We start from the raw sequence: 17,409 nt of genomic DNA, 5'->3' as shown, positions 1-17,409 counted from the left end.
GCTGAGTGAGAGCTTCTCCACATCTCAGAGAGGAGGAGAGGGAGGAAAAGTGTGTGTGTGTGTGTGAGAGAGAGAGAGCCGCCGCAAGAAACGGAGAGAGCGAAGCCGGAGCTGTTCTTTGTAATCGGAAATGATGGGAGAGCTGTTTGAGGGCCGCACGGTCTTGACCCTGTGACCGCTTGCAGCCGTGAGAACCGAGTCCCGGGCCATGTGTCCTGAAGGCCCTCGCATCAGCACACGCGCGCTGCAGCACGTATGCACACACACACACACACACACTCGGCGTGGCAAAAATACATGTCGGCTGAGGCAGAGAAAGAAGCAGGGAAATGATCATACCTTTGCACCAGTGCATGTGGACCTGTGCCAACTATGCAGCCTATAAAGCCCCCAACCCCCCGCTGGAAATAAGTCGCTCAAGTATGTTTTGTTAAGGATTTCATGCACCGCTCATTCCCCTTATTCACACTCAATTTGAAGCCTATATGAAGACAAAAGCCCAACCAGCCCAGTGATGACAACAGCAGGAGGGGGGGGGTTCTTAGCTTTTTTGGAAGGTGTGACTCTCACTGAAAATGCAGGGAAAAGTCCAGGTGGGAGAAGCTGCCTGTCCCCCTTCCCCCAGTTAATTACCCACGTGCCCTTGGGTGTACTGGTTTGATACTGGGCGGCTTCCAGGTGCAGATGTCAGTGCTGGGTCAACACTCCCTCTTCGTAAATCTTCCAGTTAGGCTTCCCCATCTCCACACACACACACACACACACACACACACACACACACACACACATCTAGGCACGATAGAGCTGCATTTCAGATGGTCTTGAAACTTTCTGGGTTCAAGAAGCAAAAGGTGAACAGTTTTCAGAGTCTGGCTGGACTGAAAGGAGATTCTCAGCACATGTGTCTTCTGGCATGCACTGGATTTGTTTCTAGCAGAAATAAACAGTGCGTAAAGTCAGATGGTGGCTTTTTCTAGTTGTTCCAGGAGCTGTCATATAGGCGCAATAGATGTCAAATCCAAAGGATGGGGGGTCCGATGGCACCCAAACCCAGTTTAACTACTTTTCTGCACTGAGGTGCAGCATTTTAGTTTGCATCTATAACAGTGAGGAGCTCACTGAGAAAAGGGGCTGCAAAACATGAATGATTTGTGGTTGTTCGCCTTGTTTGATGCTGGATGGCTGCGTCGCGCTGAACACAAACTCAAACTCTCCCCTGCAAAAACTGTGACCCGGTTACCTGCAGGAAGACACTAACGCACTGCTCTGGAAGCAAAAGTTTGCAAAGTTTACCTCTGATTTCCACACAACGTATGCGTGAGAGCTGGACGGCTGCACTTTCCTCTGGAGCCACCTCCGCGGAGAGAACAGCGTGCCGGTGCTCCCGGACGGCGCCGCACCGGGTCCCCTCACCAGAAACGGTAAATCCCCGGCGGTATTCCTTTTGGCACGCTTCACTGTGTCATAGTCAAAGTGGAAGTTGGAGGATGGAGAAACGTCCAAAGGTATGGACGGAGAGGAGAGGGACGGGGTTATGGGCTCCTTTAATGTCGGAATCTTGGTGCGTAAAGCCGGTTTCACAGCCAAGCGGTCCGGGGACGCACCTGCGTCCCCAGCCGCCGCTCCAGAAAGCGATGCACCATATACTCCCTCGGTCCGGGTGTCACAGTGTCTTATGATAGCGGGGTCCAGACTCCGGGTTTGTCGTAGCCTCCGTTTGGTTATGGCTTTGGACGCTGGAGAGGAGCAGGAGAAGACGCTGTTGAGAAGACCCTGCGCGGCAGACATGGCTCCTTATTCTGGATCTCTCATCAGCGCGGCTCAAGGCGTCTCTCTAAAGCTCCTCTTGACAATAAGACACGAGTTTAGCGTTTCCCCATGAACTGGAAGGTCCGGGTGTAAGCCGGCGAGGAGCTGGAATGCATTTGGCTCCAGACGCTGCGCAAAGTGGACGAAGAGCAAGTCTTCTGGTCCTCTCCTGCGTTCCTCTGCGCGTCGGTCATTCCCAAACTGGCTTGGAGCGAGAAGACAATTCGAGAGGGTGTGTGTGTGTGCGCGTGCAAGAGTGTGGGAGGGGGTTCAGAAAACTTGAGATCCGTGCTCGCACACTGTATGTTTTGCATTTGGGTCAAAATATTCTGTTATGAAGCGCTTGGATTTTTGTTTTTCAGCTCTCCAGGTGAGCCCTACGTGGCGTTTGTTGCCAAAATGGAAATGACCTCCAGATGATTGTCAGTGGGTGATTACTCATCTCATCCACCAAAATCCATTCAGAAAACCATCATTTTGTCCTCACTCGCCTGAATTTACACCACTTTGACACTGCTAACTTTGGTTTTCTGTTGCCTTCTGAATAAAGATGCAGTTTTAGATGAGTTTCTGTCATAAATACCAGACTGGCAATGAAGCAAGTAGATAGACACAATAATCAGACAGGCAGAAGGTCATGCACACAGACAGACATGGTTTAGCCAGGGATGAAAATAGACATATTAATCCTCGTCTCTCATTAATCCACCTCGCTGTCTGGGAATAATAGGCCTATCAGTGAAGCCTGCTGTGTGCTATTATTAGCTAAACAATAAGTGAGCCATAGGATTAATAGCCAATGCCTTTCTTTATACACCGGTGCAAGAGGCTATATTCCAGACTTTTGTTTACACAGATGCTTGTGCAGGAGCTCAGTTATTTCAGTGTGTTAAAATTGTTGTGTGCATTTGTTTAAAGGGGAGAATGTGTGTGTGTGTGTGTGTGTGTGTGTGTGTGAGAGAGAGAGAGAGAGAGAGAGAGAGAGAGAGAGAGAGAGAGAGCAGGAGCATGTGTGGCCCAGAGTGTGAAAGTATGGGAAAAATGAAAAGAGACAGCAGGAGTCTGGAGAGGAGGGTGCCGGACGGCTGATAAAGGAGCTTATGAAGCTGCGCCGCATGACACGCTTGCACACATACACACAGCACAGCACGACGTGACACTGATAACAGCTGAGATAGATCCGACCCGTCTAAAAACAGTCCGCGGGGTAGAAGAATGAGACTGAGAGGCAAGACAGAAGCAGGAATTAGGGGGAGAAAAACGTGGTGCTGTGCATTAGTTTGTAAAAGGTTTATGGACAGAAGCCAGCACTTGAGGGTTTATTGCCCTGAAATGTGGCCATGCTACTACTCTGTTTTGGGACAAAGCCAAAACAACAGTAATATAGAATAACAGGGCAGAATTGAGAAGATTTTATCCAAACATAGCTCAGATTTAGCTGTAAACCCTTGCAGCATCCTCACTGTTTGCTGCCTTCAAGCTCCATCAGATGTTAAAAACAATCAGCGCATTGCAGGACTAATGTCATGGGAAACAGCAATGATTTGACATGACTGTCAAAATACATAAGACACGGTCAGGGTGGAAGGGAAGGACAGTATATCAACAAGGATATACACCTTTGGCAGAATATGCACACCGTCCATATTTGGTGTACAATAGCAGGGCAGAGCTGCCTGAAACTATTTGAGCAAATGAGCCTAGATTCAGCAGAGGCATGGTTTCCTGTGCCGGGCATCAGTGTACATTTCATTGTCCGAGCCTGTAAGGCAGATATGAATGAAAGGGTCACAAGGCCGGGAACAAAAGATATCAAATTACTTGTAGGCCTGGATTTTAAATGCGAAACAATAAACAAGCGACACAGGGTTTATTTTTATCTGTTCAAGACAATTAACATTATATGTGGTGGGAAGAGGAAGGAGCAACATTATTCCAGATTTATTAGCAGCAAATAAATAACCAGATTTCTTTCAGTGATTCAACTCAGAGATTAGAGAAGTAATTGAATATGTCTGCAAACATACAGGACAGCCTAAAATTAAAGACACAACGTTTGTTCCCTGGAGCGACGTAACTATCCGAGATTTCACATGTAAACATCCCCATACTGTATATATTTAAGAGCCACCATATTTTTTCCAATAGAGGAAGATTAGATTATTGAGACATGGTAAATTTTCTTTACTGTATTTTGCCTCAAGGTAAAGGATCTTTTCCAAAACTATGTTAACTGATTACCAAAAAAAAAAACAAAACAAACATGTTTTGCTTTCCTGGGTATGGGGTGCATGACACCCAGGCTGCTGAATTTGTATAGGGTGGTTTAGTTTAGATATTTAATCTTAGAGTATAATCAGCGCAGTTGTTATTGAGGCCATTTGCAATCATGCCTGCAGGTTCTTCATAATTTTCATGTCATGGATCCCAAAACAGACACAGATGTCTTTCCTCACCGGTGGAAGCCCATGGACGACCTACTTTTTCACAGGAGTGTGGAGATTCTGAAATTGGTATTAAAATATGTCATTAAAATTTCTCAGTTGCTGAATGTTGTTGAACAACAAAATTTTTTTTTCTCTTATTTGCATTAGCATTATTATTATTATTCTAATTTGTAGTTGTAGCCAGTGATTGAAAGTAATTCCATTGACTTATCATGGCCTACTGAAGTACAATTTTGTGTTACTTCCTACTTTACTCCACAACTTTTATTTGATGCATTTAGTTACTTGTTCCATAAGTAAAAGTAAAAGTACTTGTTATTACACACAAAAGGATGTTATAACAAGCACTTTGGCTTTGGTTCCTTTGAGTATATTTTGATGCTCATACTTTTGTACTTTTACTGAAGTTAAATTTTGAATGGAAGACTTTTACTTGGAACAGAGCATTTCTACACTGTGTTGGTACTTTTATTGAATCAAATAGTCTCGCCACCTCTTCCATCACTGACAATAGAAGCAGTAGCAGTAGTAGAAGTAGTAGCAGCCTGCACCTTTTGAGGAGACCGAGGTCCTTCGGAGTATGCAGGCTGCTGCTCAGGACTTTTTCTGACTCTGTGGCAGCCTCTGCTATCCTCTACACTGTCGTCTGCTGGGCCCCGGGCAGCACAGAGCGGGACAGGAAGAGACTAAGCAAGCTGGTCAGGAGGGCCAGCTGTGTCCTGGGCTGCCCACTGGACTCTGTGGAGGAGGTGGGTGAGAGGAGGCTGTTGGCCAAGCTCACAGCCATCATGGACAACAGTTGTCACCCATTGCACTGGACTGTAGAGGAGCTGAGCAGCTCTTTCAGTGGCCGGCTGAGGCACTCAGTGCAGGAAGGAGCGCTACCGCAGCTCGTTCATTCCCACTACTGTCAGAGTGTACAAGTCTACTGTATAATTATTATGTGCAATAACCTCTGTATCTACCAATACCTGGAATCAGTGTCACTTTATCAACCACATCTACCTCCTCTGCGATTGTAAACATCAATAATCCACTCCTATCAGTCAGAGACTAAAGGGGCAATCCCTTAATGTACCAAGCGCAATAACAAATTGGCAGCTGATTTGAGTGGCAAAATATGGAGCATTTTGCAGACATTGCTTTTCATTTGTTTGGAGAGGACAAAACACCTGACGTGTGGCTGGAGAATGACATGTCCCCAGCAAAAAAGACAAGAAACGTAAAAAACAATGCTGGACCGTCTGATCACATTATTATTATTATTATTATTATTCAACTTTCCAGGCAAAGTTCTAACAAGTCGAGTACATGTATAAATTACTGCTGGTTAAACAAATGGAACAAAACCAGTCTGGTAGTGACTTCATAATTGAGAGGAATTCGTTTTTGGAAACGTTTTATGGTCATATACTGACATCTGTTGGCTATTTCATGAAATTGCACCACTAATACGGTATCCGCGAGAGACCATTTCAAATTTTAAATTGCGTTTTCCATGCTGCCTTCCAGGTTATGGGAAATGTTGCAATTAAAAGTTTTGCATACATTAGTGTTTCAACAAAGCAACAAAATGGCACACGATTAATCATGATGGACGGATAGATGTACATTACTGTTGTTCTCTGGGTGAGTCTGGCAAACTACCGTCATTCACGAACGTAATGTTACGAAGTTTTTTTTTTTTTATTGAACCTAATCTTTAAATTGTCACCGACTAAATTTCCATGCGTCTGACGTGCAGTTTCAAGCTTAGTTTGGTCACATGTGTGTTTCGATTGTGCACAACTACAGACTAGTATACGTGCACAGTCCAGCGCTGTTTCCGCAGGCCCGAATGGGGAATTACGAGGACCCATTGAAGGCAGCAAGACAATGGCGCATTTGCCCTCAACAGCGCCATCCCTCTGTAGTCTGTTTTTGGTGGAAGACCCTTCACAGAGAAGTGTTTGGCAAGGAAAGGGTTAAGGAGTTTGTTGGGTCCAGATCGATGCCCCCTCTCCCACACGTCGCCATGAACAAATGAATTCGCGGGGAATTAAATATCAATTTCACAAAGGAGAAAGAGTCCTGTGCTTTGAACCCGACCCGACCAAGGCTAAAGTGTTGTATGACGCTAAGGTAATGTCTTACGCAGGTAATTTAGCTCTTCGGTATTTTGACTTTGTAACATTACAATGGGATAATTTATACTGGAAAAGCAAGGTTGTTTCAGTAAGGTTTGGGATATATGAGTCGACCGCGAAGGCCACTTAGGCCTCCGAAAAATAACGTTAACGTAGCTTTTAATACAGAGCTAACTGATTTCTTGAATTGTTTCCGGGTACGTTTGATTTCACGTTTCTCCTGCAAGCGCTTGGTTTAAGGAACGTTCGCGTTAACTAGGAAAGCCAGTTTGTTATTTTGTAGCCGTTACTTAGCTCAAAGGAGGCTGCTATGGTGCATTTCAGCCAAAAGTAGTCCCAATGCATTCAGTCGCGCTAGCGTATTTCAATGAACGTTAGAGCTCCTGAATAGGTCAGTGAAATAGTTCACTTTATAGCTATCAGGCGATCATCCCAAATTGTTCAATTCTAACACGCAACGTCAATAAACAAACGCACTAACACGTCCCACCCTAACTTGACCAATACTGATAATTGTAACGTTAATGCATCATTTAACGCTATTGCTGTGTAGCTATTTTAATGTCGTTGCATTGTTGCTTACAAGATAATGTGTTTCAAGCAGGCAAAAATGCGCCGGTTGAGTTTGAATGTTATTTTCTTGCGTGCGCAATGTCGTATTTACTAGCTGGCTCGTTAGCTAGCTAGCGCTAGTAAAGGGCATTTGCATGTACCACTACGCCTTCTAGCTTGGCGTACGCTAGCCGATGTTAGCTAACATTGATCTGTTGTTTAATTGAATGTTTGTGCGTGGCAGTGATGGAAGACGCTTCAAGGATTTTATTTAAGTAGCAGTAACTTAGCTAATACAGTGTAAAATACCAATATGACGCTACAAGTAGCATACTGCTTTCAATATGTTTGCAGCAAAACGTAACGCTAGCTTCTTAGATGGGGAATTTTCCGTTAGATTACCGATAATTAAATCTATAAGCAATGTCGTGGCTGGTCAATTTGATGCTAAGTTAACGTAAAAAATGAGTGACAGAGTTGTGGAAGTAGACACAAAAGTATTCTTGTGATATCTTCTAGTAACCTTGCAGCATTAAGAAAGATAAGGCTTCCAGTTCCATGCTAAGCTACAAGTTAAACGTACCGAACAACGTATTTCATGAGGTTAGCATCATACTTCAAGTGTTATTTTGCTCCACCTAACGCATAATATGAAACCAGGCCCTTGTTGCATTTAAAAAATGATCATGATTTGCAAAAGGGAACGAGTCACTGCAGCTGGAAAACAAATAGTGGAACAAAAACTATGGCAATACTCAAAGATGAACAAGAACAGTACTTGCTGCTGACTCGTTTTGGAGTGGAAGCACAGTCCATCAAGCCACATGAGCCTTAAGCAAGACTGTACTTATTGTGTGTTCACATTACAGGTCATTGATGTCTTGATAGGTACAGATGAACATGGAAGAAGAATCCCAAAGTACCTGATTCACTTCAACGGTTGGAACAGGAGGTAATATTTATTGGCTTGCTTTCATTGAACAGAAGAATTAAGATCATCTACCCACCTAACTGTATTACACTCACTGTAGTGTTTATTGTTGCAAAATCTTGCATTCAGCAACCTGTATAGTGATGAAGTTCTAAAACACTGCTGTCAAACCATGAAGACGTGTGTGTATTTTATTTTTAAATGTGTGTTTTTGTGTAGCTGGGATCGTTGGGCTGCAGAAGATCATGTCCTAAGGGACACTGAGGAAAACCGTAGATTGCAACATAAACTGGCTCGCAAAGCTCTAGGTCGCATGTAAGTTCATATGAAGTTCATACATTCAGTCATTGATGTAAATGTCTTCAAAATATCAAAATTGAGTTTATTTTCTTGTATGTGTAACACGTGGGCCTCTCAGAGCAAGAATTTAGAGTAGAATCATTTAAACTTTTTTTCTTGACTATCAGACGATAGAAAATTTGCTCTGGATTTACAGGTTTTACATGCTTTCTGTTGCGTTGTTCTGTCTTTCCTTCTGTGTTTTGTTTTCCTGCCTGGCGGCAGGAAGAGAAAGGGATGGGCGAAGAGGCGTCGTCGTCAGTCTGGTACTAAATCTTCTCTGAAGACTCTCCCTAAGGAGGACGACAGTGATGACGCATGTGAGAAATCTTTCCCCGTCTTTGTGTTTTGCTCCCAGTCTCCCATAGCAATCAAATTAATCCCTCCACATTTTTCTGTCTCTAGGTTTGATTTCGTCTTCAGAGAGCAGTGACGGCGACGATTCTGACCCTGAATCTTCAAATAGCGGGGACAGCACCTTCTCTGAGGACATCAACAAAATGGTGAAGTGGATCAGCTTCCCTCTCAGACGAGAGCATACATTGACCAACATTTACATGTCAGGCCTTTCGTTGATGTCATTACCTAGACCTGGTGAAGGCCACCAGAAGACAACCTTCATGCCCTTTATTCCATTGTAATTCCCAATTATAGTAAACTCATTGCACCTGACACCATATTCTAGATCTTTACTCATATCAATATTTTTATACAGATTGGCTGATAGACTGGTTCAGGCAAACATAAATTTTATGACATCTGTCTATAGAGAGCCACATTGCCTTAGCTTCTGGAGAGAGTGTAGCTGAAGGTCCATATCATGTTCGTTTCAGAGGGTTGAGCCGGACATTAATGTCAAGAGAGAATGCGAGGAGAAGATTGTCCATGTTGACATCAACATCCCCGATATTCTGAAGAAGAAACTGGAGGATGACTGCTTTTACATCAACAAGAGGAAAAAGGTACATGGAGCAGAAATGTAACAGTCTTTTACATTTATTTTAAAAATTTTATAAATTCCCTGTAAGGAAACTGTCTGCTACACATCACTGGTATGCATTTCTTGATGATTCTTTTTCATTGTGTGTGTGCATGAAATTTGCTTTAAGAATAGTCAAAAGTGGACAAAATCTTTAAGTTTGATTAGCTTGAAACAGGTACTTGTGGAAAGCATGGTAAGACATGGGTGCTTGCCTGAATTGACTTGAGGCTTAACTGGAATTGACGACGTTTTTCCTCTCCTAGCTGGTGATGGTTCCCTGTCAGACGAATGTGGTGCACATCTTGGAGTCCTATGTGAAGCACTTTGCCATCAACAAGGCATTCATGGCCAACGAGAGGTACCGGCGTCAGCAGAACACCACACAGAACAGCAGCCCGCAGCCAGTTCCTCCGGAGAAAAGGTGAGTCTGCTCACACTGTGAACATGGGATAATTACGTATTCAGGCAGTAATTTAATATTATTTGTCATCCTTTCTGCTCATATTCTTTGTCTGGTAATTCTAATATTTACAGTATGATATGATTCACAGTTCCATGTCTATATTTCATTACAACCAACTGAAATTGATTCTAATTTCCTTTGTTTTTCAGTGAGGAGTTGTGTAAGGAGATGGTCGACGGCCTGAGGATCACATTTGACTTCACCTTACCCATGATCCTCCTCTACCCATGTGAGCAAGCTCAGTTCAAAAAAGTCAGCTCCTCCAGGGTCTTCCTGGCCATCAATGAAAGCTCCCCCTGCTCCAGCAAGTAAGTGTGCCATGGTAAATGAAGTCTGACGTGTTGTTTTGCATTGGACTATTCTGCTCCATCATCAAGCTGTAAACGTTCGCCCTCATTTTGTGTTTGAAGCGCCCAACGAGAGCGCAGCCCGAGTCCGCTGGGGCACAACCCACCCACCCCCCAGTCCACAGACAGCCAACCAGCGCTGAGCGACACTTCTGCCACCACGCCCACTGCTCCAGCCCCCACCCCGAAGCGGCGGCGTCACCCTGACATGGACTGTATCTCATACCAGTCGCAGTCGCTCAGGCGCTCCACCAGGAACACGTCTGGAGGTGACCGGCCAGCTGAAGGAAGCAGTGGAGGTAACCAGTTTTTGCTGGAAAGATCCAACAGTGCATTGCATATACAGGGACTGTATCTATTCCTGTGTGTTTTATTAGCCTCGGTTACACTTGTGAGCTTTAAAAACAATGTCTCTTCTGATCAGGTGGAGGAAGTGCCACAGCGTCACCGCAGCTCAAACGCCGTTCAGTCGACACCTCGTCCCAGCCCAAGTTCTTCCTCAATCTCGACAGAAGTAAGCTGACACTCCATTCAAAATAATTACTTCAAATAAAGGCTTATTGTGATTTCACTGTAATTGTAAAATTTAAACTGACTAGTTTCAGTTTTTTTTGGCCACTACTGAACATTTGAAACATTTTTGAAATTGCATTTCTTTCTGTTCAGGACAGTCAGTATCTGAAAAAATGAGTGACTATTTTCAGGGCCTGCAACCATCCAACCTTATTCTTCTCTAAATAATAGCTCAGTCAAGCCTTTCCAAGGGCAGATCACAGAATTGTTCCATCTTAATTCCTGCTCATAGTCTGTGAAGGTCATCCTCAGTAACTCGTTTGATTCGTCATAGCAGGAAAAGCACAGGTGCATTGACAGCTCTGTTCCATTGTTAATATTATGAGTTACATCAGTGTTGGACAAATCAAGATGCACAAAGTGAGACAGGTCTATTGTCTTAGTCATATTAACTCCAGATTAATGCATGTCATGAAACAATTAGCATAATAATGTCCAGTGCAGTGGCTACTTTTTGTTTTTGCAATAACCAGTTTGGCCCAGTAGATGGTGCTATCTTACCTCTTTCCTCCCACATTCATCCCTGTCAAGTTTTCAACAACTACACTTTCCAAAAAATGAGTTTGCTCTCTTAAAAAACTTCGTTGCTCGCATTGATTCTTGCAGCCATCTTTTTATTTTATGAACCTTATTTCAGCAGTGTTCAGACACACCGCAAGAAGTTAATCTGTGAACATGTGACCGTTCTCTGTCTTCACCCAGAAACGCCAGTGCACAGTGGCTCATCTTCCCCGTTGCCCTTGACGCCAAGCAAAGAGCGAAGTGGGCCTTTCTATGGCCTGGAGAGCCGGAGGAACAATGAGCTCAATGAGGTGATCAAATTAAGTGTGAGGAACGTACTGTTAGCTGGAAGGGAAACAATGTCTCACACTCGTGCCTCGTCCACACGGATCCACAGTGACCAGTCGGAATATATCTGTCATTGATCATAGCCTTCACATGTCAGTTACCTGTTCATGGCACTTCAGAATGTCTGTTGCATTTCCGTTCAGTGTTTTTTCCTTGACTCTTCAGGTCCTGAGTTGGAAGCTGACTCCTGATAACTACCCTCTGAATGACCAGCTTCCTCCACCCTCCTACCTGTATGGAGCGCAACACCTCTTGCGGCTTTTTGGTTGGTGTCTCTGACCATTTTTTTTTCTTGCCGGTGCACTTGCTTGTTTTGTGTAATATTCCCACACTCAGTACCTTGCTTGTCTTCCAGTGAAGCTTCCTGAGATCCTTGGAAAGATGCAGATCCCTGAGAGGAATCTCCGAGCGCTGGTCAAGCACTTGGAACTCTTTCTCAGGTAAATGATGAATTGTGTCAAAATGAAATTATTAGAGGTCTCAGAGGTAAGTGCTTTACAAAGCAAGAGAGGGACAGAAACTATTTCATTAAAATGGGTTAAAGAGTACAGGTTTCATGATTGTGCAGATGGGAGAGGAGCCATCTTTGGGTCACTGAGGCCTGAAGGCTTCCAGTTCCTTCACTAAAATCTTCAGGCATAATACTGAAAATGGTTTGTGCCGTCAGGTGGACAGGGGCTGTGTGAAATCATCTATCATTTCCTTGGATTAGTCATTAAAAGGTGAGGCGCTGCATTCAGTGAATGGGACATTAACTATGAACATTCCGCTTTAAAATGCACTTTGCTAATAACCTGCGCGGTTCATTAACCAAAGTTTGACCTGGCTGGAAGCATTAAAGCGCAATAGCTTGTCAGTGTTGAGCTGTAAGAAGTTCTCATTTCACAAAGACACCTGGAAGCTATTGGTACAGCATCCTTGACAAATACATTTAATGCCTTATGCACATTACCCTGATGTAGCGAAGTGTTTGGTAGCCTGTCACATAGTAACACAGTGAAAGCAAAAGATTTAAAAGAGGAACCACAACAATAAAATTCAGAGAAACACAAAAATTGTGATTGTCAGATAAATATCAATCTACCAAAATGACCCAAAAACATAAAAACAAAAAGGCAAGTGTAAGTAAATGAGAACATGGAGGGGAGGGAGACGAGGATGGAGTGAGAAAGAGCATGTGTTAGAGGGAGGGAGATGAGTGGGCGTTACACAAGCGCGGGAGTCTAATCTTTAAATCCTCCCGAGCGATCTTCAGTTCAGCCAGTCCCAAACCTGGGGGATTTAGGTCCTCTCGTTCTCTAATCAAACGCACGCAGTACTGCCTCCTGCCACCAAGCAGTGCTGTGGAGCAGCACCTGAACTCACCATGAAGATGGCACAGGGACAAACCTGGCTCAGAAGAGCCAAAGTGACTTCTAGTCCACCATTCAACCAAAAAAATGCATGAAATTAGTAAATCGGAGCTCAGTACTTGGTGCCACACATATCACCAGGCGGTCCTCTGAAAATAGCCCTCATGTGAGAGTGCTGTGCAGTCTGAAAGGATCACAGCAGTCAGCTCCGTATGTGATGCTTCACCGTGGCGGGACTGAATGGCTCTAATGCAGCATTATCCAAATGGAACAGTAACACTGTAAAAAAAAAAAAAAAAAAAAAGGAAGCGTCACCAGTAGTGTAATAACAAAGGTAGAACATCTTTTAATTCAGTCCAGTGGCCCTAGATTGCAAATCTCTGGTGCATCTCTTTCCTGAGAGCATTATCCTGCTAAATGGCGCAGACAATAACTTGAATGCAAAGAAGAGGGAAGCACTTAAAAGCACTTCTGCAAGTTCCTTCTCCTCTGTAGCTCTTTTAAGGAACTATTAGCCGTTCAGACGGGTTTGACGTTGTCCATTGCAGAAAAAGCATTGTTCCTCAGTAATTAATGAGTATATTCTCCGCGTTGGAGACTCTGCAGGACACTGGATGCAAACTGAAATCGTGGTGTCTTTTGGGAAAGCCTTCATGCCTTTTGCTGTGAAATCAGCCTCGTGGCAGATTGTGCCGAGCGGGGGAAAAAAAAAACCTGATTGATGTCGCAGAGACTGAAGTGCAATGCATTCTGGGATTTGGCCACAGTTGATCTCTCACTCTCCCTTTCTGCGCAAGAATGATTATGATTAAGTGCGGGCCGTGTGTGTGTGCACATGTGTACGCACACGTTATGCTGATTTACAATGTGTATGCCTAAAGCGGCTTGCCTTGTGTTATTACTGATCTTACAGCTGTAAAGATTAGCACAAGCCTGAATTTCTGGCAATGAACAGGCCAAAAAATAATTTTCCAATTAAATAATATACATTGAAACCTGTTCAGTGCCTTTCAGTGAATCAACTTTTTTTTTGCACTGACGAATTAGGCTTAAATAAATTTACTGTCTTTATAATAAGTCTTGCTTACCTTTGATTTGTTCACGATGGGGTTCTCACACGTTCCCTTCATTGTCCCATTAGGTCGTCTTGTTTGTTAGTCGCTGTCAAAGCGTTCTTAAGTTCTCCTCTTATGAGGATAATTTGTTTGCATTGAGATTAGGAAGGCCGGTGGAGCTAAGATGAGATGGCAAGATTTAGAGGATTTGGCCGAGTAGCGGATACTAAGAAGATTCCGGATTAGTTTTCCCCGCTACTGATTAGATGGGAGGTTGGGGGGGGGGGGATTTTTCACTCTTTCCCTCTCTGACTGTTGGTCGGTCATTCTCATGTTCTCTATCTTTCTGTCATAATGATTGGTTCTCTGGTGGTGGTATAGGGATGGATGAGGGGGCTTTGTCTCTGGCATGTATACCCCGGGCAGAGGTCAAGGGGTCCAGGATTTGTGCGGAATGAGCCACGGATATCTAGGAAAACCAGAAGTCGACGTGAACTGGGACGTAACATTTGAGATGTCATTCCTGTCATTACATTTTGCTTCGCGTGAGCCTATCAGGGCTGCGCTGTTTGTCACGTGACAAGCGGCTTATGTTGAATATTTAATGCGAGAACTGCTGAACATTGTTGGAATCCAAATATCTCACCAGATTTCCCTCTCTTGCACTTCCCGCCCTCTTCCCGCCCTCTCTCTTAGGTTCATGGCAGAGTTCCATGAGGATTTTTTCCCTGAGTCTGCATACGTGTCAGCATCGGAGGCCCACTACAGCATGAAACAACCAAGGCCGGTGTACTGAAGGAGACATCGGCCACTCTGTTCCCTTCTGTTACTTGTGTCTACCCTGACTGACCCCTGAGCTTGTCTAGACTGACCTGTCTGGGCTTGTGTACAGAGGACTAAATAGCAGCTGTATTGTTTTCCTGGACCAACCTTTCTTCTTCTCAGGCCTAACATTAGTTTTCCTGCTGTTGCCGCGTGCAACCAGTTGCAACGGCCACGCCGCTAACCTTCACCCATGCTCTGTCTGTGGGCCTGTCCTGCATGTCAAGCCACCCTGCGCTGCTCTGCTTCACTGTCCGGCTCCGAAGCATGTCGAGCGCTGTTTGTTGGCATGCGGTAACTTTTTGGAGGCGTGAGATTTAGGAGACAGCTGCTCATCCGCTTCTCTGCGACCTGGCCTGTCCTTTTTTTTTTAAAGGCAAGCCGAGGCTGGAACGTTCTCCAGGCTCTCAGGTTTTAGAGGCTGGCCAAAACAAAATTGTTTTGAATCGCTCAGCTGAGGAATTCAACACAATCACACGCTTTCTGACTTCGTCGCTCTTCAGAGTCACAGTTTTTGAACATTGTGGCAGAGAAGGGAAAGAGACACAGATTGAAAATCCCTGTGTTCTTGTTCTACCCGCATTACTAATTTTGGATACTCTTTTGGGCATTGTGTGCTTGTTTGCCTGTTTGGTCGCTTGGCCCCCTTTATGTTGTGACTTCCTGTCAGCGCCTTCCATGCAGTGCTGCCAGTGATGCTCGTCCGGATATGATTCCTCTGGAGCCACAGTAGGACTTACTCTTCTTATCCCGGAGATGCTTCACTGCTTTGAGCAATTCTAACTGACTGACTCTGACTCGGGAATGTTGGTTTTCCTGTGGATTGTACAGTTTTTGAATATGTTTTATCCACTCAGAGTCCAGATTTTCTTATTTCTTGCTGTGCTTTTCATGTTGTCCTGTGCATGTCTGATAAATGTCTAACAGCTTCTTTTTTTCCTCCTGCCTGTTGCTCTCACTGTGGCTGCCCTCTTACACAAAGGATAAGGCACAATTGCGCTGTGTACAACATATCCAAAAGCAAACCATGAGTTGTCCCGTCATTTTCACGCTCGTCACACAGGTAATCCTGACATTCAGTTAAAGAGGTTGTTGGTGTTTGCAAATACTAAAAACACCAGCATGGTTCATCGTGCAACAGAAAGATGAGACAATCTCTCGAATGTGTCAAAAACAAATTTAAAGTACATTTGTGTGATTTACAATGTAACCACTAATGCAGGGATACTGAGGAGTTACTTTTAAATGCAGCAAAAGCAATTGCCGTGGTTACCCATCATGACATTGTGAAAATGTAAGTACAAAACACCTGTTGATCGCTGTTATTTATTTGTCTTTGCACACCGCTGCATCACTCTTTTCATGTGTTTTCTGTTGAATTGGTAATAAAACACTTGACACAGCCCGTTCCAGACCTGTTAATACCGAGTAAGCCTCCGCTGTTTCTGGATCAGATCTGTCTATGCAGTGCCCCACTAATCGCTGTATGTATATTATTATGTATGTTTCTTGTGTTGTGTACAGACGTATGACTTTTCTATTGTGTTCATTTCCAACATTGTCTGTTTCCCTTCAGTCCTGTTTTCTTCATAGAGTTTCAATAAAACTTTCTGAAGCTTATCACTTTAATCACATACAGGTAAAGCCCCGTGATTGGCCTAGCAGTTTTTATGCACTTCAGTTTTTCTTGCACTACCTTGATTGATTCCTGCACCTTTTCCTACCTTTGTCCATTTTACTGGAACGATGAATCAGCAGGGAGCAGGCAAATGGATTTGAATCACCGGAAACCTCACAAAGCACTCCTCCATAAAAAAGTTAAAAGCAGACAAGAGAATTTTATCAGTTGCTGTGACCTTCCATGTCCCCAGACTATAGCTGATTAAAACTTGATATTTTGATACTGCTGTCCTTGCCAGAGTGACTCCGACGTTTGTTTTTGATCAATCCCTCCTTGAGTCGAGTGGCTCTCATTTATGTGAAAATTTGACACTATTATTGAATCAAATGTCGTAAAGGGAAAAACTGCCAGAGGTAAAGCCGAAGTGGCAAGACAGGTATTTTGATTAAATCAATGTACCCTTGTCTGCTGAAGATGGACGGCGTCTTCTATTGCCTCTTCATGTTTTTGGCAGAGATGAAAGTTTTATAGGTTGTTCCAAAGGCACTTTTGGAACAGGCTGTCCGGAAACACCACATTGCTGAGTACCCATCGTATTTTAATACTTCATTGTTAACTACGAAGTTAAAGGACCAGCGTGGATTTCGTAGCGGTTGCCGAGTGCAGCCACCTGAATACCCCTCACCTCCAAGCGTGGAGGAGTACCTGCGATTGCTGTTAAAAAATGCGAAAGGCCCTCTTTAGAGCCAGTGTTTGACCATTCTGGGCAACTGTAGAAACATCAGTGCAACATGATGGACCCTGTGGAGGAGGACCCACTCCCCCTGTCAATGTAAATGGCTATTTCTAAGCTAACAAAAACACAACAATTATGTTCAGATGATTGTCCACAAATAAAAACATAATTATGATAGTTGTATTCCATTTCTGCCAATAGATCGCCCTAAATCTGACACGCTGGCTCTTTCAAATGTTTGAGGTCATACGTTTACCATCGTATAAGTTATTCGTTCCTCCTGCAGCAGCAGCAACCAGTGCTGTGTCTGTCAAAAGTGAGATGCGTGAGGGACTGTTCTATACATCATGATGACAGTAATGTCTTGAGCCCCTTGAAAAAGGCAAAAACGAAAAGGAACTTGAA

The 17,409-nt window shown here is 43.9% G+C and overlaps 1 protein-coding gene across 4 annotated transcripts; it reads left to right on the top strand.

The window, feature by feature from the left end:
- Positions 1-6,172: 6,172 nt before the first annotated feature.
- LOC121627281 (male-specific lethal 3 homolog) lies at positions 6,173-16,052 on the top strand. 4 transcript variants are annotated; one of them, XM_041966108.1, is made up of 14 exons: positions 6,173-6,377; positions 7,804-7,886; positions 8,085-8,180; positions 8,430-8,524; positions 8,610-8,707; positions 9,038-9,166; positions 9,450-9,607; positions 9,799-9,957; positions 10,060-10,295; positions 10,421-10,510; positions 11,272-11,381; positions 11,584-11,683; positions 11,774-11,858; positions 14,522-16,052. In XM_041966108.1, exons 1-14 carry the CDS (start codon positions 6,279-6,281, stop codon positions 14,619-14,621), a joined length of 1,638 nt encoding a protein of 545 aa, XP_041822042.1. In that variant the 5' UTR covers positions 6,173-6,278; the 3' UTR covers positions 14,622-16,052. The 4 variants fall into 4 exon arrangements, with proteins under 4 accessions (XP_041822042.1, XP_041822043.1, XP_041822044.1 ...); XM_041966109.1 differs by having other exon boundaries at positions 6,173-6,393; positions 7,823-7,886; XM_041966110.1 differs by having other exon boundaries at positions 6,242-6,377; positions 7,823-7,886.
- Positions 16,053-17,409: the final 1,357 nt, after the last annotated feature.

This window comes from Chelmon rostratus, chromosome 24 (genome assembly GCF_017976325.1).
Source record: "Chelmon rostratus isolate fCheRos1 chromosome 24, fCheRos1.pri, whole genome shotgun sequence".
Taxonomy (NCBI): domain Eukaryota; kingdom Metazoa; phylum Chordata; class Actinopteri; order Chaetodontiformes; family Chaetodontidae; genus Chelmon; species Chelmon rostratus.
This window is presented reverse-complemented; position numbering and strand designations above follow the sequence as displayed.